The following is a 27630-nucleotide window of genomic DNA, read 5'->3' as shown; positions in this document are numbered from 1 at the left end:
CCTAATATTGTAGTATTTACTGTTTGCACAAAGGCCGTTTAATGCGTTCAATAGGTATCATTATGGGTTTGTTTACTCAGGGAACATTCATTCTCTAATGTAAACAGCTCTGAAATCCTATTGAAAAATAGTCACAAAATAAATTTTACTCTAGAGGTGACCATGTGTGTTTAGTCTTTGAGGATTGAGAGCTACAAATTGTTTTCTTTTACAAACATCACAAATATGCATTTGAAGAAGGATACCTCTCATAGATAAGTGTCGGTGGATGGTAAATTTTACTCTAGAGGTGACCATGTGTGTTTAGTCTTTGAGGATTGAGAGCTACAAATTGTTTTCTTTTACAAACATCACAAATATTGCATTTGAAGAAGGATACCACTCATGGATAAGTGTCGGTGGATGAGTCTAGTGTAACCGAAAGGTCATCGACTTTGTAATGTCCGGTATGAGGATACCAATTCAACATCTTCTCCGTTTGGAGATCTATTTGTTCCAGACTAACATCCTTTAATCATATCTCAATTAGGAAATGGATCACAGATAGTCCGATATTAAGGCTGTGGTTTCATTGGATCTGTAAGTCTTACGAAGAAGCTTCATTAATTGAAAGAAAAAATGGGAAAAGAAATCCAGAATAGGCTGAGAAGGAGTCTTTAAAGGATTGCAGTAACATGCTATAAAGCTACCGTCTTTTAGAAGACGTATACATCCTGGTTTCATTGCTTCCTAAAGGTCCAAGATAAAAAGAATTTGTGGTTACTCATTTTGCACTTGAGTTAAAGTACCAAAGCTGTCAAAACTTGAGGTTGGTAACTTGGTATAGGTATTTTTGCCATTTTTGAAGGCTAAAGCGTTGAATCTGTGAATAGTATTATGAAAGAAAAAATCTGTACCTACCAAAATGGTAATTTTCTGAAACTTTCGTTTCAAGTTAAAATTTAGCTGAGGGTATAATTGAGTGAAGATTCTGATTTTAAAAGCAAAAATAACTATTGGCTGTTATTTTCTTGAGGTAGATTTAAGAAAGTATTAACTGTTACCATAATAGGTCTTCTTACTCTTATACCTAAATAATTTTCATTAAATTAAAATGGCCATCAGTACACCTAAATGAAGTTTATTAAATTAAAATGAATGTTTCAATTACCTGCGTTGGTGTTAGTCGGATAATGGAAGCTAGATGTTCTCGTTCGGGTGCCGACAGATATTTCTGCTGTCGAAATCGACGCTCCAATTCGTACGTTTGCGATTTGCTAAAGAGGACCCTTCGTTTTCGCTTCTTATGCCCATTGCTTCCCATAGAGGACGTCTGACTTTGCCCATTTTCCTCGTCGATCTCTTCATCGATACCGTCTTCGGAGAGATCCCGATGGTCGGAAGATTTGAGACAGGAGTCGTTGCCTAGGCCGTGAGTGCTGCTGGAGTCAGTGAGGTCTGTGACACCGGACGGGGAGGTGCTGTCGGGACTGGCCTGTTGATGCTGAGACGTTACTCCTGTGAAACCTGCAACACAAGAAAGATCCTTTGGTCAATCAATGAATTCGACGTATCTTTGGGTATGAGTCACAAAAGATCGCCCGATGGTCGGAAGATTTGAGACAGGAGTCGTTGCCTAGGCCGTGAGTGCTGCTGGAGTCAGTGAGGTCTGTGACACCGGACGGGGAAGTGCTGTCGGGACTGGCCTGTTGATGCTGAGACGTTACTCCTGTGAAACCTGCAACACGAGAAAGATCCTTTGGTCAATCAATGAATTCGACGTATCTTTGGGTATGAGTCACAAAAGATCTAACCAGGTCGCAGTGACTAAGGGCGTTTATTATAGCCGATGGCCCTACTCGCCTACTCATACCAATACCAATCTTTGGCGTGAAGGACCTGGATTTTCCAGTGTTAAAACACCGTTTCAACGAATATAACAGTAAAAACACAATTTCCATACACGGGTACGTACTCCGTCCTCCGTCAGTGCATCTTGCGAAGATAATCAGAATCGCTTGCTAGTAAATAATATGTAGGTATCTTCTTTGTCGGATATGTATATAGGTAAGTACCTAAGTAGATAGGTACCTAAGAGTATAATATTCAAGTAATAATATTAGAAGTAATATAACAGTGATAGGTATAATGTAGAAATCCATTTGGAGTAGGTACGATATATGGAAAAACAAGGTACCTACACCCATATTAATATAATTTACAGTTTAATTATAATATTATTATCCTTTAAGTGCGATATTTTTCTGACAGGAGCTAACGTCATTGGATTGTAGGTATAAGTACTGGATTGTAGGTTAACGTGCTCTAATCACGTGAAGTCCTATTTTGTAGGTCCACTCGAAATTACGATTTGACCTGTCCTAAAATTACTGAAATATTACCTACATGCGTACACTATAAATTGTAAGCAATTTAATATTTTGTGCAAAAAACACTTTGTAATCCACAAATAACATTGTTGTTTTTTTCTAGCTGTAGTGTTCTTTTTAGAACCGCCATACTTTAGTTGTGTCATTATTAGAAAGGGGACATCTTATAAGAGGTCTCTTGTATGGTTTTGTCACTAAGCTCAATACCAGGTAGGTACATCTCAAACATCAAAATCATCTCGAAAAAAAGCTACTTTATTAGTTTTTAACAAGGAAACAGACAGCTGCTTGTGTAGAATAACATTTTGCAGCTGCATTATGATTTTACCAATCAGAAAATACCTAGGGTGGAGTTGTGAAAGGCGTGATTTTTAAAATTCGAAGGTAATGCAGAGGGTAAGCGAGGAGAAATAATTTGTACATTTTAATAATGTACTGACAGAGAGAACATTTCATAATCCCCTGTTTATGCGGAGCCATTTTGGAAGAATTAAATACTGAATAACATTTTTGATAAAGTGTCAAAAGAGATTGTTTAAAACCTTTTCATATTTTGCATTTTAATATTTTCAAATGCCTGGTATGAAAGAGAATTTGAAATTTTGCGTTTGAAGAGTAAGTGAACTAGCTACATGATGTAAAGTTTGTTTTAAAATAGAAAATGTGGTCAGCATACAGAAAATCATCTTCTTGTACGCAACACAAAGAAATATTAGGTAGAAGCCAATGAACCTTTTCATATTTTGCATTTTAATATTTTCAAATGCCTGGTATGAAAGAGAATTTGAAATTTTGCGTTTGAAGAGTAAGTGAACTAACTACATGATGTAAAGTTTGTTTTAAAATAGAAAATGTGGTCAGCATACAGAAAATCATCTTATTGTACACAACACAAAGAAATATTAGGTAGAAGCCAATGTATTATCTATATCCCTATTGAACATAAAACATGTATTTCGGAGGCTTATTCCAATTGAACTATTTCCAAATTTCCACTGTGCTTATAAAATGGACTCGAGCAATAAATTTTATTGTGCTGCCCATTTACTTTTGGGGTGTGTCCAGAACTCATTTCCATCTTTATATTTCGAGGCTCCAAAGTTTGCAAGATTCATGTCTCCCGACGTGAAATCTGAGATAATTTGTTTATTTCAAGAAAATTTCCACTCAAAAGAAAAACGCAATGATAAAGCCCTTGCTTTTACAGCTCCCTTCAATATTTGTATCGATATTTGTACTTCCATTAGTCAATCAAACAGAGTAACCCTTTACTTGCCTACGTTCGTACTTCAGCAAACAATATCTCTGTTTTTATAAAGGGATCTCTGTTTTTACACCTACAAAATCCCATATAATTATATTTACTTTTGGGGTGTGTCCAGAACTCATTTCCATCTTTATATTTCGAGGCTCCAAAGTTTGCAAGATTCATGTCTCCCGACGTGAAGTCTGAGATAATTTGTTTATTTCAAGAAAAATTCCACTCAAAAGAAAAACGCAATGATAAAGCCCTTGCTTTTACAGCTCCCTTCAATATTTGTATCGATAGGTATTTGTACTTCCATTAGTCAATCAAACAGAGTAACCCTTTACTTACCTACGTTTGTACTTCAGCAAACAATATCTCTGTTTTTATAAAGGGATCTCTGTTTTTACTCCTAAAAAATCCCATATCATTATAGGGATCGCCGCGAAGTAAGAATATAGCCCAACTTGTTGGTAGGTACCTACTTTCCAAGTCAAACTTTTCATGACTTCTATATTTTCAACTGATGTCTCCTCATGTAGCTATTGTATTGAAAGAGATCAAATTTAAGCATTACCTAGTATAAAATGTCCTCGGTAAAAATTCTCGAATTATTGCTGTCTAAATTGCTAAAATATGACCTTTACTGTTAAGTTATTTTGGTTCAAAATCCATTACCTGGTCTCATAAAAACTTGTTTTTCGTAGTTTTATAAGTAAAAAACTGTAAATTATGTAAATCCATAAAGAACGAACAGGTTAAGGTGACGTTACATTCCCTTATCTTTGTTATCAGCTCCACATTTCAATCACAGAGAACAAATAAATCATCACGCTTATTATTTCACGTGCCCAACTTGTTGGTAGGTACCTACTTTCCAAGTCAAACTTTTCATGACTTCTATATTTTCAACTGATGTCTCCTCATGTAGCTATTGAAAGAGATCAAATTAAAGCATTACCTAGTATAAAATGTCCTCAGTAAAAAATTCTCGAATTATTGCTGTCTAAATTGTTAAAATATGTCCTTTACTGTTAAGTTATTTTGGTTCAAAATCCATTACCTGGTCTCATAAAAACTTGTTTTTCGTAGTTTTATAAGTAAAAAACTGTAAATTATGTAAATCCATAAAGAACGAACAGGTTAAGGTGACGTTACATTCCCTTATCTTTGTTATCAGCTCCACATTTCAATCACAGAGAACAAATAAATCATCACGCTTATTATTTCACGTAAAAAAACCTAAATAACAAAATGATAAAAATATCTGTATCGATATTATTTTCTACAATTGAGTTCGAACTGTATTTCGACTATCGTTCTTGTCGATTCCTAGTCTCCTGGATTAGTTTGGTACTATGGGATTCAGAGAAAAACAGAACAATCGTGCCTTAAAACTTCAAACACGTAAAAAAACCTAAATAACAAAATGATAAAAATATCTGTATCGATATTATTTTCTACAATTGAGTTCGAACTGTATTTCGACTATCATTCTTGTCGATTCCTAGTAACCTGGATTAGTTTGGTATTATGAGATTCAGAGAAAAACAGAACAATCGTGCCTTAAAACTTCAAACCATACACCCTACGAGAATAAGCTGTTTATTGGCCTGCCTCACAGTTTATTATTGGAGACTAAAAAGTCCCTTTTCCCCAAATAACTATAAATATACGAGTAGGTATTTGTTTAAAAACAGTCATGAGAAAACTTTGTACGGATTTTGGGTACCTGCGAATTTTTTGTTGAAGATATTTTTGCCTATAGAAACTCACCGATTGTAAGATTTGTAAGCATAGAAAAGAAAGCATATCTCTATTACCTATAGGTACATTTTGATTTCCGATACACACTTACCTACCTATACTAATGCATGTTTCAATTGTTTCACCCGCAAACTATAAATATCAGATTAGCACATAGTTAGAATTGTTTTTATTTCTCCTGGCCAGATGTTGTCTCAGTTTTTACGACCGAAATAGAAAAGAAATGCAAACTTGTACTTTGAGAGGCATAGGTAACAGATTTCTAGTGGATGTGCTATAATTACCAAAGCGGACACCCGTTTCTGTAACAGTAGTTGTGTTGTTTCTAATATTGACAGGGGAAATATGTATTACCTATATTGGTTTTAACTTCTAAAGTAATGTATAATTTTTTTGGCCCGAATGAGCAAAGTTTTTATTGCACAACTCTTGTTTTAAGAAACATAATTTGTATGGGTTAATGTTTTAACTTAGGTACCTATTCAAAATGACGTTCTCAATTTCAATAATAACCGAAAAAATATTCAAAAATATCCTAGCAAAACTATTATAGTTCTGTACCACGCTATCGATGTTGATAAAATCAGAGAACAGCTCTGTTCAGCCATGTATCAAAATTATAGATAACTTTAGTTAAACTTTGAAAGTTTCATTAAATTTACTCGTTGCATTTTGTTCATTTCACGAAAGACACAAATAGAACGGAATGAAACAGAAAGAAAGGAAATCCTCATCTTGTAAAATTGAAGAATAAAATCCAATCTGACAGATCTTTTATTTCCAATTTAAAGAAGACAAACTTTCCGTCTTGAAGGAAATAAAGAGCACAAAACAGTTTTGTTCAGAAAGTGTTTAGTGTTTCCACGCGTGTATACAAAACGTTTTGTAAACTGGTAAAAGTTTATTAGACCCCCCACCATCGCTTAGGAATTCTAAGGGTTGTTTTTGTTTTTAATAAAAATAGAGTTAGCAGTATGTCAACTGTAATCCACTTTGTGTCGGGGATTTTAATCACTGCTCAAACTACAAGTTAGCTTACAACATCCTTCTAAAGCTCCTACAGAAAGAAGTTCGCTTTTTTTATGTATCTTTTGTTTTATTACACCAGTTATGAGAAATAATACACAGCAAAAATGAATTTTTTTTGGGTCTACCTGCCCCAAGACTTTTTCAATTTAGTGAAACAGAAACTACACTTAATATGTTTACCTATGTTATGATCTCATTCGGTACCTACATTGCTAACTTAGCAAATTGTGCTTGGTGTATAAATTTGAAAAAGCTTCAAAAATGTTTGATTTCCTACCTAACAAACAAAGGGTACCTACTCGAACTGTTAAATTTAAAGGTAGGTGGCATATTATTCACTTTCCGTGAGAAAAGTTCTGAAGAAAGAAAAGTACCTGGCGATCTTCAACCATTTAAACGCGAAACACCTTTAAAATTCCTTTGTTTTCATATTTATGGTATTTTGAAGGATAATAATAAAAGCCTACTCCGAAACAATGGAGATTTTTCTCCCAAAATCGTACTAATGGGATTGGTACTTTTAAGTAATTGTCAAAGGCCAATAAAAAGATCTAGTTTCTACCTGTGCCCATGATCTCAGAAGGTAAAAATCAATTGTCATTATCACGTTTTAAGTGTAGTTTCCAAGGTAACAAGTGCCTGTACGTGACTTGTTAGAGAAATCCCAGATTTAAAATGAACTCTTACCTATTTCATTCAAGTGTGTACAAGTAGGATCTGGAATTTTTTAGGGGTTTTGAAATAGTACGTGTTGCTTTTGTAAGGTGTCTTTTACAAGAACAATACCAACTTTGTTTAACTTATCAGTGAAAGATACGGAAAGGTAAATATTGTTTGTTTATTGTTGTAAGAAATGTTCTTGAGATTTGTAAGTGTCTCTTCTAAGTTTGGATTTCATATTTATGGTATTTTGAAGGATAATAATAAAAGCCTACTCCGAAACAATGGAGATTTTTCTCCCAAAATCGTACTAATGGGATCGACACTTTTAAGTAATTGTCAAAGGTCAATAAAAAGATCTAGTTTCTACCTGTGCCCATGATCTCATCATAGTCTCAAGGCATTTGATTGGTCAATTTTGACTTGAGACTGATCTAAGAACGATCATTCTTGTTCATAAATACGAGTGTAAGGTACAACTTGTGTGGAGCACAAGATGTTTTCTGATATCATGTCTTCTGATGAAGTGTTTCGCACATCGAAGCGCTTACCCCTTCATGAGAGTTCAATTACAGTTGTAAAGTAACATCCCCAGATCAATAGGCTGTTTTCATTCTCACATCACAAATCATTGCTAAAAACAGCAAAAATGTTTTATTAAAAACTATTTATATGATCTGACGGCTAATATATTTTCTTTTTTAAATTAAAATTTCCCCCGTAAAAATACTCATAGTAGAGATTTGTGCAGCAAAATTACAATATAAGAGTACCTTTAGCATTTGAAATGTTGGAAACACCACCACAAATAGTATAGGAAGGATACATGAAATAGATTTTTTTTATCAGATAAAAACAGGGTGAACATTAAAGAATCTTCACAAATTCACGTCAGCATCAGTATCATTGCTAAAGAATCTTCACAAATTCACGTCAGCATCAGTATCATTGCTAAAAAATCTTCACAAAATCACGTCAATATCAGTATCATTGCTAAAGGATTGATTCATCTCACAGTATGCTTATGAGGGGTGAACATACACATAATTATAATGCTTTAAAAGACACTTACCACTTAGTTCAGTCAAAGATGTTGCTAAATGATGTTGCAAAGCCGCATGGGCCTCGGATTGAGCTTGAAAATTTCCTGGGAATAATAAACCTGAAGCTCTGCTAGAATGTAAATCAGTTCCTAGAATCAAAAACAATTTAATAGTCCAGTCAGATAAGAAGATAAAATGCTAGTTGGAAATTTATAGCTCGAGAACAAATGAATTAGATTTCGTCTATTTTTCAGTTTCAAATGTATGCTTATGAGGATAGGAACTGTCTTACCACCAACCTCTGGGTGCCGGATGCATCAAAGGATGGGTGTAGGAGGGCAGAACCAACTGTTCTGACTTTCCTGAGCTGGTACACGGTTTGCCGTCTCTGACCAGGACAGGAACTGCCACTCGTCTTGGAGAAGGGACACTGGAGGAAGAATGGTGATCCATTGTGTGCATGCCTTTCTCTTGTTGAGCCCGCTTGGTTTTGTATCGATGGTTTTGAAACCAGATTTTCACCTGAAACAAGCAGAGGAAATGGTCAAGATTAGTTGCTGATTACTAGGCGTACCTACATGTCGGAGAAAACAGCTTTTATTGAAGAAGCTAACTCTTGTTGAGCCCGCTTGGTTTTGTATCGATGGTTTTGAAACCAGATTTTCACCTGAAACAAGCAGAGGAAATGGTCAAGATTAGTTAGTTGCTGATTACTAGGCCTACCTACATGTCGGAGAAAACAGCTTTTATTGAAGAAGCTATTTGAGTGAAGATTCTGATTTTAAAAGCAAAAATAACTATTGGCTGTTATTTTCTTGAGGTAGATTTAAGAAAGTATTAACTGTTAGCATAATAGGTCTTCTTACTCTTATGTCAGATAAGAAGATAAAATGCTAGTTGGAAATTTATAGCTCGAGAACAAATGAATTAGATTTCGTCTATTTTTCAGTTTCAAATACAAATTGTATCCTAAATCAATCAGCTAATTCTAAACTACCTGGTACTTGTAATTTCGATGGGGTACTACTATTATAAAGCTACTTAAAATATACGGGTAATCGTATTTTCACAAGTGGAAAACACTAAGTAGGATTTGTTTAATATACAAAAGTGTCTAATACTCAAAATACAAGTGCTGAATACTTGAACTAAGCCATAAAGTTATTAACATAAGATTTGAATATCACTTGAAATCTTGGGGTACTCGGAAAACTATCCAATGGGTATCCAATCGAATATAAAGGACTTCCAATGAGCACTTGGCATTTCTTGAACACTTGGCACCACTTGAATAAAATTTAGAAACATACGGTGCTCATGGACGAAGCCTAGCTACCAGTAGGTCAAAATAGCTCGGAAAAATTAAATTAATAGTAGGTAATGATGATAATAAAAATACAAATGGAAGTAAAAAAAAAAAAATGTTTTACTAGCTGTTACATTAGGTACTTAGGGGTCAATATTATTACTTTTATTACTACAATAATTAGTTGCAAAAATAACTACACGTCAGAAGGAAAAATAATTTTATCATGATTACCTAATACAAATAATTGATATTATTACTTACCATCAGAATGAATACTGGAAGGTAAATTGCTAGATTGATGATCATGATCATTATTATGTACTTTGGCATCGTTGAGATCTAGTATGTCACAGATATGAAAACCGGAAGGACGAGCTTGAACTGTGGGCATTTTCATGCTATCCAACAATCTGGAACATGGAAATGAATAACAGCAAATTAGTTTCGTTATTATTCTTGTTATTTTCTTTGTTAAATATGTTTCTTAGAAGCATAATTTAGCTTACGAAGGATCCTCTTGTAAATACTTGAACTAAGCCATAAAGTTATTAACATAAGATTTGAATATCACTTGAAATCTTGGGGTACTCGGAAAACTATCCAATGGGTACCCAATCGAATATAAAGGACTTCCAATCAGCACTTGGCACTTCTTAGATTATTATGATTATTTTTTTAATCTAATAATCTCCTAGTATTTTTTATGATACTTGAATAAAATTTAGAAAGATACGGTGCCCATGGACGAAGCCTAGCTACCAGTGGGTCAAAATAGCTCGGAAAAATTAAATAAATAGTAATGCTAATAATAAAAATACAAATGGAAGTAAAAGAAAAATGTTTTTCCAGCTGAGAGCTATGGACTAGCTGTTACATTAGGTACTGGGGGGTCAATATTATTACTATATTATTACTTTTATTACTACAATAATTAGTTGCAAAAATAACTACATAAGAAAAAATAATTATATCATGATTACCTAATACAAATAATTGATATTATTACTTACCATCAGAATGAATACTGGAAGGTAAATTGCTAGATTGATGATCATGATCATTATTATGTACTTTGGCATCGTTGAGATCTAGTATGTCACAGATATGAAAACCGGAAGGACGAGCTTGAACTGTGGGCATTTTCATGCTATCCAACAATCTGGAACATGGAAATGAATAACAGCAAATTAGTTTGATTCTTGTTATTTTCTTAGTTAAATATCTTTCTTAGAAGCATAATTTAGCTTACGAAGGATCCTCTTGTATATTATTTACTTGTTATTATAAAATTTAAATAAAATAAAACATATACATTTCTTTCTTCTGGGACATTATTTCACAATTTCAAGCAACAGGGGCAACTAAATCCTTCTGATTAAGAGTTAACAAAAATCAAATGTATGTCAGGACTCATGTCAGTCAGCATTCAAACCGAAATGTGCCCCAGAAAAATTAGAATTTGGTTTCAGAAAAATAACTACCAGAGATAGGTTTAAATGCGAATAATGTAAGTAATGGTGATTTTGACATCTCCACTAAATTAATTCTGCAATAAGATACTTTTCAATTGAATCCAGGCAGTTTAAATTAAAACAAACCGATTACAAAATAAAGTAGAAGAATAGAAAGTAATAATCAGATGGGTGAATTGAATTTCTTTGATTTCAGTGTATTCAACAGGGAAATGGAGTAAATAATGGTGAAATTGGCATCTCCACCAATTCAGTCTAGAAGAGTTGACTTTAGATCGATGACTTTAACGTGTTTTATAAACTAGACGTTCAGAAATCCAAAGGTAGATCTCAATATTTGTCCGGTATTGTTAGATCTAGAAATATACATTCAATCCTATAGTATTAATGTCCCTGTTGTAGCCCCATTTACAAACTTACACGAGGATGCAATTTGATCTTGTGCAATATGTACAGTTAATAGCGAGTTTTCCCTTGACAAACCCCCAGTTACCTCAACTTAGCGAACTAATAACAATTGAGGGCATACACAAAAACGAGGGGTTGGGTTTTCTCTTGGCAATAAGCGGAAAATATATTGTTGACATCCCCTACCCCTCTGCTATGATACTCTTGCAGTAACAACATGAAATCGTGTAATAGTTTTCATTCAATAATCATTTACATTTTCTCTTCTCTCAGCGCCCCTCTTCTTGAAGTGAAGAACACTTTAGGCCCAGGACAACACTGATTTTGAACTAACAGAATTTAACTGTGATTCTATGCCTAGTGATTTTGTCATCTCCACTAGAAATTCACTTTTTCATTGGATCTTTACAGAATTCATCACTTAAATAAAGTTGAAATTCAAGAGTCACATACTTGTATAATAGCTCTTCACCTTGAACCATACCAGAGAATTCTTTGAATTTTACTTATCCAAAATCAAAGTAAAATAGACAATAGCTTGTACGTGATGTAGAGCAGAAAACTTGGAGCAAATTTTTGGTACACTATGAGAATATAATAAACGAAACGAATCAAGGTGGACTTTTCAAACAGGTGAAAGCCATAATAAAGTTGGTAAATTTATGAGGAACACAGTGGGTGGAAAAATTCTCCATTTTTAGGATAAGAAAAGTTTTTTACGGGCTATTAACACCCAAAATTTGAAAATACGTGACTTTTGCAAAGGTGAGAAGGATTACAGACGAAAAGAAAGAGAAATGAATGATTTTTTTTCTTGGCACTTTTATTATCATTACCTCCCAGTAAAGAGAAATTCTCATCAGTTTACCTGTTTTTTACCTTCAGGATGGTTATAGCCCCATATAGACATGCCGGCGTTTCTTACTAATAGAGAGATCGTCTTTTTGTCTCCTACCTTGTAAAACCTTGTTGAGGTTTCAACAGACAATAGGTCTGAGTCTATAATATTATTATGTTTTACCCGATAACCACTTTATTTGCATTGTCTTTTTCGAGAATGTTTTCAGTATTAGGTCATTGTTTTTAGGAGTTTATGGCCAAGCAATAACCTACTAAAATCTCTATTGAAAAGTTCTACGGTAAAGTGTGAGAATTTTTGATGTTTTTTTATGATGGTACTCTAGGTAACTATACCTTTAAACATACCTGTGAATCTTACATGAAATTATTCTAAGGTGAGTCAGTAAGTGCCAAAAAGGAATGAGTAAGGAATCGGGAATTTTTTTTGGGTCTACCTGCCCCAAGACTTTTTCAATTTAGTGAAACAGAAACTACACTTAATATGTTTACCTATGTTATGATCTAATTCGGTACCTACATTGCTAACTTAGCAAATTGTGCTTGGTGTATAAATTTGAAAAAGCTTCAGTCACTGGACTAAAATGTAAATTATAGTTTGAATCAGCATACCAAATGTAAATTATAGTTTGAATCAGCATACCAAAAGTTCAGAAAGGCTCTTTTCTTATCTTTATCAGAAAATATTGGGCTGATAAAGAATAAAAGAGACCAATCAATGGTTTTAGACCTCATCAATATTTTTTTTTCTTTTGATAGAGGGAACTGTATCTCCTAAGGTTTTATCGTCCCGAAATCGAAGAGAGAAGGACAGGATAGGAGAAAGCCAGCCGTTCCGAGAACGAACCTTATCCCTTCAGGATAAAATCCGCCTCGGGCGGGAATTGAACTAGCGACCTAGGGCTTATAAAATACTCGTAGCACATACCTATATATAAACAATGTGAGGTATTTTGACATCTCCACCAATTTGTTGGTGGAGATGTCAAAAGCACTTCAAAAAGTACAAGGACTATACAGAAAATTCTCATCATTCTTCTTTGATAGTAATGAATGGTTTTTTCTCTAGCAAAAATTAGAGTGAAGATGGATTGGCTACGTTTTTGGTGAACTGTTTTTCAAACCACTACCTAGTCGAGTACTATGAAAACCTTTTTTTAAGACTTTTTAGAGAGATTATACTATGTTCTATTATACGAATATGTAGATTCTTAACCCCTTGTTAGTAAATTTAACAATAAAATAAAACACACCAGTATTGGTTACAATGCCCACAAAATCTTTCCCCTTCCTAATACTTTTTTTTCACCCCACAGTTCAAAATGTCAGCAAATCTAATGATTGATCATTTTGTTCATTTTAAAGAACTTTCCAGGTTTAAACTTCAAACTAATGAATTTTTAATGGAAAAAGTATGCATAAATTTGAAAAAATCAAAAATCTAAATGTATATTAAAGCTTAAGTTTATGATAATACCGTTTTATTAAATTTAGTGAATCCAATATAACTAGGCTGATAATAAAGCTTTCTCATTCTTCATTCGATCAAAGATAAACAGTAGATAAGCCAATCAGTAAAGTTAGGATGCTGAATTGAATTCGATTTACAGAAAGGAAATCTATGCTAATTTTCCAAATGCAAATATCAACTTCTGAAAAGGATAATATGTAGAAAGCTGTACATACTGAGAAAAACATTAGGTACATTTTAAGTAGGATTCACTGGACTAAAATGTAAATTATAGTTTGAATCAGCATACCAAATGTAAATTATAGTTTGAATCAGCATACCAAAAGTTCAGAAAGGTAATTGAGCTTTTCTTATCTTTATCAGAAAATATTGGGCTGATAAATAATAAAAGAAACCAATCAATGGTTTTAGATCTCATCAATATTTTTTTTTTTCTTTTGATAGAGGGAACTGTATCTCCTAAGGTTTTATCGTCCCGAAATCGAAGAGAGAAGGACAGGATAGGAGAAAGCCAGCCGTTCCGGGAACGAACCTTATCCCTTCAGGATAAAATCCGCCTCGGGCGGGAATTGAACTAGCGACCTTGGGCTTATAAAATACTCGTAGCACATACCTACATATAGGTATTTTGGCACATCCACCAATTTGTTGGTGGAGATGTCAAAAGCACTTCAAAAAGTACAAGGACTATACAGAAAATTCTCATCATTCTTCTTTGATAGTAATGAATCGTTTTTTCTCTAGCAAAAATTAGAGTGAAGATGGATTGGCTACGTTTTTGGTGATGGATTGGCTACGTTTTTGGTGAACTATTTTCCAAACCACTACCTAGTCGAGTACTATGAAAACCTTTTTTTAAGACTTTTTAGAGAGATTAATACTATGTTCTATTATACGAATATGTAGAACAGTAGGTATTTGAAGTAATTAAGTTTTCTGTAGAGTTTTAAACTATGGAAAGTAGAAGGTATAGTCCGAAATGTAAAACTAAACAGTTCAGGAAGTTGGTTTCATGCAGTCACACAACTCACCCTGGGAAAGCTGACCGTATTGCAGCTGGATTGCACCAGGCAGCCGGAAAGATGGGGCACCACGGAGGCACCAAAGCTGGGCACCAGGCCAACAGGGACGGGTGAATATTATGATGGGCCGGGGCCCTGAGGGGCGAATCCCTAAAGGACTCTTTCTTAAGAGACTCCGGTTCAGGGGATAATTTAGAAGGTGTGTCCTCTTGCCTATTATTTACTTGTTATTATAAAATTTAAATAAAATAAAACATATACATTTCTTTCTTCTGGGACATTATTTCACAATTTCAAGCAACAGGGGCAACTAAATCCTTCTGATTAAGAGTTAACAAAAATCAAATGTATGTCAGGACTCATGTCAGTCAGCATTCAAACCGAAATGTGCCCCAGAAAAATTAGAATTTGGTCTCAGAAAAATAACTACCAGAGATAGGTTTAAATGCGAAATATGTAAGTAATAGTGATTTTGACATCCCCACTAAATTAATTCTGCAATAAGATACTTTTCAATTAAATCCAGGCAGTTTAAATCAAAACAAACCGATTACAAAATAGAAAGTAGAAGAATAGAAAGTAATAATCAGATGGGTGAATTGAATTTCTTTGATTTCAGTTTATTCAACAGGGAAATGGAGTAAATAATGGTGAAATTGGCATCTCCACCAATTCAGTCTAGAAGAGTCGACTTTAGATCGATGACTTTAACGTGTTTTAAAAACTAGAAAGAAGGTGTACTAGACCTACTGACACTGTTGTTACTATTTTCTTCATAGTCCGAGCATGAAGATACCGAGAGGGACTTTTCCTCTTCACTTTTCATTGTGGATTGCGGGGGGTCTCCGAATTTAGAACGATTGAATCTCTAACGGGGTTTCAATTTAGAAAAATGGATTTATATTCTGAGAATCATTGTAAAAATTGGAATATGATCAAAACAACTCACGAAAGATAAGAACAAAAAGAGATTTCCTTTGGCCTGATTAATGTGTTGTAATGACACCGATCATTTTGATTGAAGAAGAAAGTTCTATCTTAAATTTAATTTTAAACTTCGACTATCTACTTTATTACAGAAAACACTTTAAGTATTATCTATACTTATTAATTTGTTAGTTTTTACTGAGGTGTTAAAAGCGGTTGGGTAACTCATCAAATAAAGGACCAACGTTCTTTTGATTTCGGACAATTATTTTTGGAAAGTAAATACCTTAAACTATATTTAAATAAATTATTTAATTTTAAAAAATCACTTTGAATTTTTTTTCACTCAAATATTTATTTTAAAACCAGTAGCGTGTTATTTTTACCGCAGAAGAACCAAACACTCAAACTCACAATCTGCTTAACAAGAATACAAGCGCTACTTCAACTGGAAACCTCTTACTACCCTTCTTGTAATCATAAAAATCCTTCTCGAATTTCCACTCTTCTGAAAAAGAGAGGCGTGGTCTAAGGATACTCGCTTTCACCAATCATAAGTAGAAAACCCCTTGTTAATTGATTGGTCGGGGCTTCACAACATCCCTTTGTATTGTCAGTAAGTTTTATTCTTAAGGTATCTATACCTAAGTACTTTTGAAACCTTTTTACTTCTTCTATTTTTATGTAGTATTATTAACCTATAATGTAAAGAAGTAAGATAAGAAGTTCAGAATAGCTATCTACTGTAAAATACAACTAATAAAAGTACGTAGGAGAAAAATCGCTTCCCTCTGTCGATGTCGTCCTTCTAAGTCAGCGATTCTCAACCAGGGGTACGTGAGAGACCTTCCGGGGGTACGCGAGAAAAAAATTGTTAAATGGCGGATAAAAGCAAATTCTGAAGGGTTATCAGTGCAGTGCAGTCCAGTCCAGAAAAGTACTGAATTTTGAATTTTTCCAAAAGGTACTGACTACTGAGTGTGTTTAGAACTTAGTAGTAATGATACACACCATTCTAGGTATGTGTGCCCGGTACTCATTACGACGGTGGCGTGGATACGTGAGATTAAATCCGGGTACCCAAGGGGTACGCGGGCGAAAAAAAGGTTGAGAACCGCTGCTCTAAATGCTATGCTCTCCGCTCCACTCTATTTTTTGAGCCTAAAGGGATTGGGGGTCCAACAATTTTTTGCAAACCTATTTAACCTACTTCATCTTTCACTAACATTGGTTACACGTATTAAGGTCAAACGCGTTCTCTAATGCTCTACCACCTAACTCTTAGAGCTTTGTTTTTTACAATGTGGTCAAATTCTTAAATAAATGATGATATAACTCCAATACTTCGGCTGGGATTGAACTCGTGCCCTTCTGTTTTAAAGACGAAAAACCCTCCATTTTGGACACTAATAACTTAAAAGACCTTTTTTGTACCGATGATATATGAAATTTTCAGCAAAAAGCAATCTGTACGGTACAATCTTTCGCTACAAATAAAAGTAGATGTGTAAAGTGAAACAATTCAGCATAGCACGCTATTCTTTCCTTCTTCATGAAAACCATTTTCTCCCTCCCATCACCAAAAAAAAAAAACCAAAAAAAAAAAAAAAAAAAAAAAAACAGATTCATAAATTTTATTAGTGTACCAAACTACCTACAAGATGAGGTAGCTATAGTGTTCCAGACACATCCACTAAATTGGTGGAAATGCCAACTGAACCATTTGTTTTCTTGCACACATTGTCAGTGTTTTCCAAAGTAGTAGGTAAAGCAAGGCATCAAAATGTGTATAACGTAAAAGATGAAAATTTCTTTCAGTTTTAGAGAAAGAAGGATTTCCAAATACCTACTTATCTTGTACAATATACAATACAAACGTAATGGGTATTATAGCGAAAAGAAATCAAGTAGCAACTTCGTGTAAAAAAAAAGTTGAATATTCCTCGTGCGTGTGTGGTTATGAATTGATTTCATCAAGAATTTTGACATGGCATGAGAAAGCTTCGAAAAACTCTTAGTTCTATCAAAATATTTTTCTACAAAGTTTGGTGAAGATAAGAGGAAGGAGGGAATATATCAGTTGCGCTTACTTGGGTGATGTTTCAAAGTCATAGAGCAGGAAAAATGAGGACCAACGGAATTTTTCTTTTTCTTCTACGACTTCTAGATACCGAGATAAATCGATTTAAAAAATACCGGTAAATCGTGAAGTTTGACGTCACGGCATACGCTCCCGTAGGCGATGACGTCATAATTCATGACTCCCGCTTCGTTTGTTTGTGCGCATTTTGAAATGAAATCTGACGTCACAACTCTTTGAACTTTTTCATTAGAACGGCAATTAAAAATTGAATTTTCGACCTTTTAAAGTTCCTGACGTCACAACTCTTTGAACTTTTTCATTAGAACGGCAATTAAAAAATGAATTTTCGACCTTTTAAAGTTACTTTTACGGAGTTTTGACTTCAGATTTGGATTCACAACTTTGTACGTAGGAATCAACCTTTTAATAATAATATTTTCCCAATTGCAACTCCTCCATTGGAAAGAGGTGAAAACAGTTAGGGAAGAAGAAAAAAAAAACGAACATAGAGGAGAAGGAATTCTATCCTGTATTCCTGTATGTTATACAATATACATGTACCCTGTAAAGTTATCACCTCTAAATATTCTCACCCTATCATGTTTTATGGGGTTTGCCTTCGAAATTTTTTTCAAAGTTTTGAATAAACCAATCCAGAGAATCCAATAATAAATCAATAAAACAGAATGAAATAATAAAAATATAAATACATCTTTTCCACCACATACGTGAACAATATTAGTGGAGACTAAGTTTGGAGTAGGCACTTGCATCTTACACGCTGGCTTGAATTTTTCGAATATTTTCTTCAAATAGAGCTACAAAACTTCATTCCCTATATTATATTGCATAGCTTAAAACTGAAAGCTCCATATAAGTTTGGAGTAGGCACTTGCATCTTACACGCTGGCTTGAATTTTTCGAATATTTTCTTCAAATAGAGCTACAAAACTTCATTCCCTTTATTATATTGCACTCCCAGCATAGCTTAAAACTGAAAGCTCCATAACGAACAAAACAAAAGTGAGAGAGACCATAGCAAGCTGAATTTAATAAAGAAGTTCAACAAATAAATGTGTTATTGTATGAAAGTACAAATCACAGACCCCGTCTTCTTAACCCCTTGTTAGTAAATTTAACAATAAAATAAAACACACCAGTATTGGTTACAATGCCCACAAAATCTTTCCCCTTCCTAATGCTTTTTTTTTTACCCCACAGTTCAAAATGTCAGCAAATCGAATGATTGATCATTTTGTTCATTTTAAAAACTTTCCAGGTTTAAACTTCAAACTAATGAATTTTTAATGGAAAAAGTATGCATACATTTGAAAAAATCAAAAATCTAAATGTATATTAAAGCTTAAGATTATGATAATACCGTTTTATTAAATTTAGTCAATCCAATATAACTAGGCTGATAATAAAGCTTTCTCATTCTTCATTCGATCAAAGATAAACAGTAGATAAGCCAATCAGTAAAGTTAGGATGCTGAATTGAATTCGATTTACAGAAAGGAAATCTATGCTAATTTTCCAAATGCAAATATGGATGCTGAATTGAATTCGATTTACAGAAGGGAAATCTATGCTAATTTTCCAAATGCAAATATCAACTTCTGAAAAGGATAATATGTAGAAAGCTGTACATACTGAGAAAAACATTACATGTAACGTAGTTGTTATTCCTTGTGATCTAATTTTGCCCAAGGGACTTTTTTCTCACTTACAGCTTAAAGTTCGAAACGATTTATTGTTTTCGAAAATTACAAGTGTGGAAAACGAGCTGGGGAGACAAGAAAGAGAGGTTAGAGAGGGGCTATGAATATTTTCCAAGGATGAGCTCTGTTTTCATCAAGGGGTGAGCAGGGTCTTCCTGATATCATTACAAACAATTATTGCTCACCTACTTCTTCAGTCTTTCGTTGCCTAATTATCACCAACACGAAAAATTTTCCTCACCACCAGTATGGTTAAATTTTATTTCCCTATAATGAAACAGCAGAATATTTTATCGTTGTGAATTAAGGAGCGCGACAGCACTCCACCCCGCCAAGCCAAGAAAGTTTGACAGCGCTACTAGAGATATTAAACGCCACAGACCAAGTAGTCATTTTCAGGTAGTTGTAGAGGAAAAACTACTTATGACGTAAGAAAAAAGATTGCATATGTGTAGTGTATTGGGGCACAAAAGTAGACCAAGGTGAAACATCCATTCGTAAAATTTTCGTGTCCAAAACCAAATGTCAGCCCAAAAGAGATTACCGGAGGGCTGATTGAGAGGCTGACAAAAACGCTGACCCCTTCTGAACCCGGGAAAAGCCAAGGAAGAAGAAGATTTTTACTACAGGAAGGCATTAGGACAATTTATTTTAGTATCGATACTAGGAAAAACTTCAAATTCATAATAGGTGATGCGATAAATGTGCCCTTGTCGTTGATTCACTCATTATTCGACATATTGTGAGGGCTAATAACGCTTGAAGGAAAAGGTTTCAGAAATCAAAAGCGGGTGAGTCAAAGGAGCACGTGATTTGTCCAAATTGATCCATCATGATTCTGTTAATGATTTTAATACGTGATCCAGAATACAGAAGCTATCAAATGCATTCACTTTGTTCAAGCACCGATTTTTCAATTTGGTCCCTTTAATTGGAACTTAGCAGGTGGGTTTTAATGGGTGTTTTGTAGGGATGAATGGATTAAATTTGTAAAATAAGGTGTGCCAATGATTGAGATTTTAGCTCTGATCCTAGTTGGACTGAATTCCTGCTAAATAACTTAAAAATGTACCTAAAAAAAAAAAAAAAAAAAAAAACAGATTCATAAATTTTATTAGTGTACCAAACTACCTACAAGATGAGGTAGCTATAGTGTTCCAGACACATCCACTAAATTGGTGGAAATGCCAACTGAACCATTTGTTTTCTTGCACACATTGTCAGTGTTTTCCAAAGTAGTAGGTAAAGCAAGGCATCAAAATGTGTATAACGTAAAAGATGAAAATTTCTTTCAGTTTTAGAGAAAGAAGGATTTCCAAATACCTACTTATCTTGTACAATATACAATACAAACGTAATGGGTATTATAGCGAAAAGAAATCAAGTAGCAACTTCGTGTAAAAAAAAAGTTGAATATTCCTCGTGCGTGTGTGGTTATGAATTGATTTCATCAAGAATTTTGACATGGCATGAGAAAGCTTCGAAAAACTCTTAGTTCTATCAAAATATTTTTCTACAAAGTTTGGTGAAGATAAGAGGAAGGAGGGAAATAGATCAGTTGCGCTTACTTGGGTGATGTTTCAAAGTCATAGAGCAGGAAAAATGAGGACCAACGGAATTTTTCTTTTTCTTATTCTATTCTAAAATAGACTGCTTACAGTATGATCAATTTAAAGAAGTGAGACTTAATAAAAACTAGCGAACTTATATAAATAGCAACAGTAACCATTTTAATGTAGAAATGTAACAAAATTCACAAAGACAGGTTTAAATAGAATTTCAAACATGAGGTATGGCATCTTTCAAAACCCATACACTTCATATTAAATGAAAATCAAAGCAATAAATGTAACTACGTACCCAAAGAGAGAAAAAATAATAATAATTTTATAGGTAAAAAAGATCATCATTATTATTATTTTTTTACCTTTAAGGTTGTTTTGTAACTTTTTTTTTAGTTTTCCGTTTCCGGAACCACCTTTAAATCTTGAACTTCCAGAAGTTTGCAACTTGAACAGCTCTCTGGTTGGCTTCCTTTAGGTCATCGTGTGTGTTGAGAAGATGTTCATCCTGTGTTGCACCACATTCGCACTTGTCATCTTGAGTGTATCCCCATCTTGCAAGGTTTTGTTTGCAACGAGAGACTCCAACTCGAAGACGGTTCAGGGACTTCCAGATGGTATATGGGAGTTCTGCACCGGGCGATAGTTCTTCTATAACTAAATTAATATCACAAACAGAGGCGATAGTTCTTTTGTAACTAAATTAATATCACAAACAGAGGTATATTTTACCACATGGGGCAATCGCAGTACGACCATTAAATTTGTAGATTTACATTATAAAATCAAAGGAAACCTGATTCTGAAATGTCTTTAAATTTTGATTTCAATGTGTGTGAAATAATTAAATAAACAGATAAGCTCATCCAATAATAAATCAATAAAACAGAATGAAATAATAAAAATATAAATACATCTTTTCCACCACATACGTGAACAATATTAGTGGAGACACCAAATTACTCGTAACCATTAGTTGTTGTTGCTGTTGTTGTTGTTGTTGTTGTTGTTGTTGTTGTTGTTGTTGTTGGTGTTGTTGTTGTTGTTGTAGCTGCACCGAAGGGGGTTGATGGTTTCTAGCCAAAATTACTTGGCCTGTCCCGAACCGCAACCATCCCCGTAACGTAGTTGTTATTCCTTGTGATCTAATTTTGCCCAAGGGACTTTTTTCTCACTTACAGCTTAAAGTTCGAAACGATTTATTGTTCTCGAAAATTACAAGTGTGGAAAACGAGCTGGGGAGACAAGAAAGAGAGGTTAGAGAGGGGCTATGAATATTTTTTAAGGATGAGCTCTGTTTTCATCAAGGGGTGAGCAGGGTCTTCCTGATATCATTACAAACAATTATTGCTCACCTACTTCTTCAGTCTTTCGTTGCCTAATTATCACCAACACGAAAATTTTTCCTCACCACCAGTATGGTTAAATTTTATTTGCCTATAATGAAACAGCAGAATATTTTATCGTTGTGAATTAAGGAGCGCGACAGCACTCCACCCCGCCAAGCCAAGAAAGTTTGACAGCGCTACTAGAGATATTAAACGTCACAGACCAAGTAGTCATTTTCAGGTAGTTGTAGAGGAAAAACTACTTATGACGTAAGAAAAAAGATTGCATGTGTGTAGTGTAGGTATTGGGGCACAAAAGTAGACCAAGGTGGGGAAAAAAAATCATCAAAATCGGTGAAGTTATTGTGATACCATCACAGTTGGGAGTTAAATCACCAGTTACTTAACGTTATCAGAAAATCCAATCCGGTGTTACACGTATTACTCAAAATATCTCTCATATACCTACGAATACCAAGGACAATTGAAACAGTTAACCCGGTGGTAAAAAATCCATGTTCCACAGATGAGGACTAAAGAAGGCGATACCATCACAGTTGGGAGTTAAATCACCAGTTACTTAACGTTATCAGAAAATCCAATCCGGTGTTACACGTATTACTCAAAATATCTCCCATATACCTACGAATACCAAGGACAATTGAAACAGTTAACCCGGTGGTAAAAAATCCATGTTCCACAGATGGGGACTAAAGAAGGCGCTAAACATATCTGGGGTGGTTTACTCATCATTATTATTACTTGATTAGATTTAAATGGGCTGTAGTACCAGGCACAAAGCCACTAAAAGTAACATCTGTACTTGAATACATATTTACCATATAGTTAGGACGTATGAAATCAGTACTACCCAATTACCTTAGCTATGGATGCAAATATAAATGTAAATCAGTGAAATGAGGAATAAGTATCAAAAGAGCCATTGTTGGTTGTGACCTAAGGCTAAAATCAGAGTGGAAAGCCAAGAGCATAGAGCTTTTTGCCCTCAGTTCAACGTGGTTTAAACTCGTCGCTTCCCTCTGTCGATGTCGTCCTTCTAAGTCAGCGATTCTCAACCAGGGGTACGTGAGAGACCTTCCGGGGGTACGCGAGAAAAAATTGTTAAATGGCGGATAAAAGCAAATTCTGAAGGGATATCAGTGCAGTGCAGTCCAGTCCAGAAAAGTACTGAACTTTGACCTCAAGGTTTTGAATTTTTCCATAAGGTACTGACTACTGAGTGTGTTTAGAACTTAGTAGTAATGGTACACACCATTCTAGGTATGTGTGCCCGGTACTCATTACGATGGTGGCGGGGGTACGTGAGATTAAATCCGGGTACCCAAGGGGTACGCGGGCGAAAAAAGGTTGGGAACCGCTGCTCTAAATGCTCGATGCACTAAATGCTATGCTCTCCGCTCCACTCTATTTTTTGAGCCTAAGGGATTGAGGGTCCAATGATTTTTTGCAAACCTATTTAACCTACTTCATCTTTCACCAACATTGGTTACACGTATTAAGGTCAAACACGTTCTCTAATGCTCTACCACCTAACTCTTAGAGCTTTGTTTTTTATGTGGTCAAATTCTTAAATAAATGATGATATAACTCCAATACTTCGGCTGGGATTGAACTCGTGACCTTCTGTTTTAAAGACGAAAAACCCTCCATTTTGGACACTAATAACTTAAAAGACCTTTTTTGTACCGATGATATTTCCTAAAAAAAAAAAAAAAAAAAAAAACAAACAAATTTTACCTGCAGAATCACCCCCAAAAAATGCACAGAGATTCTGAATACTTAGAAACAAAGAACTGGTTTAGCTTCAACATCTATTTTTAGAACTTCAGCTGAGGGAAGAGTTTTTCATATATTCACAAAGGACCTCTTCCATACTCTGTCTCAGGGCTGAGCCACTATTAAATGCCAAATTTACTACTTGCTATGGTCTACATCAAGCAAAAGAGTTTTTTGAGAATCTCAAAATTTAGGTCTACAAATCAGCACAAACTAGTTACCTTCCAGCTTTCCAACATAGTTTTCAGAATTATGATGCACATAAGGTGTCTCTATCTTTGTGTCATCATCAAGCCCATTTTCCTTCAAAAATGATTTCAGCTCTGGATCTTTCTCTGCTAATAATTTCAACAGAGCTCTGGCAGTTTCATGTTTAGCGGCTTTCTTTGATGTGCCTGAGCCTGATACATATTCATTGAATAGATAGAGCTCAAATGTAAAAATAGTGTCCGTTTTACTGGTTTTCTCTTCTGATTTTCAAGCCCATTTTCCTTCAAAAATGATTTCAGCTCTGGATCTTTCTCTGCTAATAATTTCAACAGAGCTCTGGCAGTTTCATGTTTAGCTGCTTTCTTTGATGTGCCTGAGCCTGATACATATTCATTGAATAGATAAAGCTCAAATGTAAAAATAGTGTCAGTTTTACTGGTTTTCTCTTCTGATTTCGGAATGTACTCGGGAACACAATGGTGAAGAATGCAATACTCATGGAGGATGGATACAGGGGTTTTAGGACTCATCTGAAAGAAATAGAAACAATAAGATAAATATAATAAGAAAACATAGTTTTGTTAAAGATTATACTGAGAGCACCCTGAAGATGGGGAGGGCATGCAACCTCTGAGCTGCGCAGGTATACAACCCCAAACTTCCTAATTGTGTAACATGGTAGGTAATACAAGAAGTACCTACATCGATACTAGCTAGATGTAAGTATGAACGGGGTGAAAGCTATGCTGCCGTGCTAAGCAAAAATGCTGTATGTCAAAAAACCCTACTTTCGAGAAAGTTTAAAGATTTCAATCTATACGGCAAACATACATTTTTGAGGTACAGCAACACATTTTAGTTGTTTTTAAGGGGTTTAGGATAAAGAAAAAAAATATAGGATCAAAATTTAGGATCATAGGAACTATTTGGCACCAAGAACGAAAAATCAATTTTAACATACAGCATTTTTGCTTAGCATGGCAGTATAGGGATCTCTCATCTCTACATGATCTAGCTTTCTTTCTGACTAGTATTACCTTGATTTAGTCATAAAACTCATAAGAGACAAGTTGTAGAAGAGAATACTGATTGAATCAGCACTCTTAAGGTATCTATACCTAAGTACTTTTGAAACCTTTTTACTTCTTCTATTTTTATGTAGTATTATTAACCTATAATGTAAAGAAGTGAGATAAGAAGTTCAGAATAGCTATCTACTGTAAAATACAACTAATAAAAGTACGTAGGAGAAAAAGAGAAAATACTTTAAAACCAGATAAGTAAGGTTCCACCTAACACCTTTTAGTACATATTTTAAGTCCTAATACTTAGCTATACCTACTTATCTATGCTTTACACATAGATGATCTTGTGAAAATATTCGCATTATTACCTATTTTTTCTGTTCCTTTTGAATTCCAAACCTGCCAACTTGGATTATTGGTAAGATTTCACTACCTCGGCGACACAAATCAATGGTCCTATCGAAAAATGAGAAGAAATCCTTTTTGATACCTCAAAAATATCGCAGTAAAAACACTTTTTCCTCTTGTTTTCATTTATAAATATGTACAGAGTTAGGTGTGTTTTTATGGAAAAAAGCCTAATCTCAATAAATGATGTGGTAGGTACCTATTCCTTTTGTTAGAAATACCTACTCGTAATACATGAGATCTAACTTCCAACAAGTAAAAAAGAAAACTTCATATCTTAATTTGATCCAAACCAGCACCCTTGCGTTTACCAGTCAAGAGCTCAACTATTTTTCTATCGAGTTAAAATCTGGATGTAGGTACATACCTAGGTATAAAATAATCAAATAGGCAGGTAGATACCTATAAAATCTATTCAGGCATAATTGTATTTTTGCTTCAGAATGTCTGGTCGAGGGCTGTGAACAGAGATTAGACTAGCCCAAATTTCCTTATGCTATATCAATAGTGAAGGTTGAGTGCGAAGGGCATCCATTCGTAAAATTTTCGTGTCCAAAACCAAATGTCAGCCCAAAAGAGATTACCGGAGGGCTGATTGAGAGGCTGACAAAAACGCCGACCCCGTCTGAACCCGGGAAAAGCCAAGGAAGAAGAAGATTTTACTACAGGAAGGCATTAGGAGAATTTATTTTAGTATCGATACTATATAGGAAAAACTTCAAATTCATAATAAGTGATGCGATAAATGTGCCCTTGTCGTTGATTCACTCATTATTCGACAAATCGACATATTGTGAGGGCTAATAACGCTAGAATGAAGGAAAATCACCATCAGGAAAAGTAAAAGAGAAATTCTGTTTTTCACCTTTCAGGTAAGAAAAATAATTATTGTGTTAAAAATAGCTAGGTACTCGCCTCTACATTTATTATTATTATTACCTGCCTACAAATTTTCTTCAAAATAATAATAATAACTTAATAATAAAAGAACCTGGAAAAGAAATTAGATTTTCATTCCGTTTCTACTTTGGATCTCGGTACAAGTGTATAAGTTCAGTAGTTTTCCTTTTTCCTCTTTTTTTTCTCCTTTTTTACAATGATGCATGTCTTGCGTGACAAAAGCCGTGAGAAAAGAGCCACATTGCCTGGTACCTTCCACTCAGACAAAAGTACAGTCTGTAAGTAGGTACACTTTACGATTAATTTGTTTCAAGAATGAACTTTTAGTTCTTCTTTTGGATCAAGGGTTTCGTCAGTGGCTGGTAGCATAGTTTTCAAATTCAGCAAAAAACATTCCTAAAGGGACTTTAGCTGAATCGGATTTAACTCGATATCTGGCTGATTTTTCTTTAAGAATTCTGATATCAGACACTTCTTTCCTACCTACTTCTTTTGATCCGATTTATTATTATTATTATTTTTTTACCTAATAGGTACTCAAAATTCTAATAGGGTCACGGATATGTTGCTAGTTCAAATAAATTTTCAGTATAACAAATAAAAACAATATTCTTTCTGATTAGCTCATTACCCTGTACTCGCATAGGTTTTCTATTGGTACGTGTCGATAAAACTAAATAAAATAAAAGATTTTATACCCACGCGGATTATTTTACACGGAAGAGAAGAGATTTTCGACTTACCGGAACTCATCCTCCGTGGCATAAGAAGTATAATCAGGTGGTAGGAAATGACATGAAAACTGGTCATCTTGAGCGTAGGTGTCTTGAGGCGTTGAGCAATTCTGCGGAGGCTGAAGTTGAGACAATTGCTGATCGTATGTGGCGAACATTGTGTAACGCGGAGACAATTAATGTCAATTATCTATCAGCGCGAAGAAAAAACTAATCGATACCTTACCTTACTGATAAGCCGGAATAATGTGTGATTAGAAAAAAACGAAGCAACTGTTATT

General features: G+C 34.5%; 2 protein-coding genes across 2 annotated transcripts; both read right to left on the bottom strand.

The window, feature by feature from the left end:
- Positions 1-1123: 1123 nt before the first annotated feature.
- On the bottom strand, positions 1124-27630 carry LOC103524657 (homeobox protein vnd-like). Its single transcript, XM_026820009.1, has 4 exons — positions 27359-27630; positions 10434-10582; positions 8144-8263; positions 1124-1506 (listed from the first exon to the last, which is right to left on the bottom strand). The coding sequence occupies exons 1-4, from the start codon at positions 27505-27507 to the stop codon at positions 1124-1126; spliced, it is 801 nt and encodes a 266-aa protein (XP_026675810.1). The 5' UTR covers positions 27508-27630.
- On the bottom strand, positions 24272-25383 carry LOC108254583 (interferon-inducible double-stranded RNA-dependent protein kinase activator A homolog). The gene is made up of 3 exons (XM_026820000.1): positions 25320-25383; positions 24684-24812; positions 24272-24495 (listed from the first exon to the last, which is right to left on the bottom strand). The coding sequence occupies exons 2-3, from the start codon at positions 24810-24812 to the stop codon at positions 24286-24288; spliced, it is 339 nt and encodes a 112-aa protein (XP_026675801.1). The 5' UTR covers positions 25320-25383; the 3' UTR covers positions 24272-24285.

The sequence above is a fragment of the Diaphorina citri genome, unplaced genomic scaffold (assembly GCF_000475195.1).
Source record: "Diaphorina citri unplaced genomic scaffold, Diaci psyllid genome assembly version 1.1 scaffold111, whole genome shotgun sequence".
Classification (NCBI taxonomy): Eukaryota; Metazoa; Arthropoda; class Insecta; order Hemiptera; family Psyllidae; genus Diaphorina; species Diaphorina citri.
This window is presented reverse-complemented; position numbering and strand designations above follow the sequence as displayed.

Coding starts and splice junctions, on each gene's coding strand:
- LOC108254583 (XM_026820000.1), bottom strand. CDS start 24,812: ATGAGTCCTAAAACCCCTGTATCCATCCTCCATGAGTATTGCATTCTT. Junction 24,496..24,683: donor TTTTTACATTTGAGCTTTAT/CTATTCAATGAA, acceptor TTTGAGCTCTAT/CTATTCAATGAATATGTATC.
- LOC103524657 (XM_026820009.1), bottom strand. CDS start 27,507: ATGTTCGCCACATACGATCAGCAATTGTCTCAACTTCAGCCTCCGCAG. Junction 10,583..27,358: donor GCCACGGAGGATGAGTTCCG/GTAAGTCGAAAA, acceptor TCCATGTTCCAG/ATTGTTGGATAGCATGAAAA. Junction 1,507..8,143: donor ATCTTTGACTGAACTAAGTG/GTAAGTGTCTTT, acceptor CTTGTGTTGCAG/GTTTCACAGGAGTAACGTCT.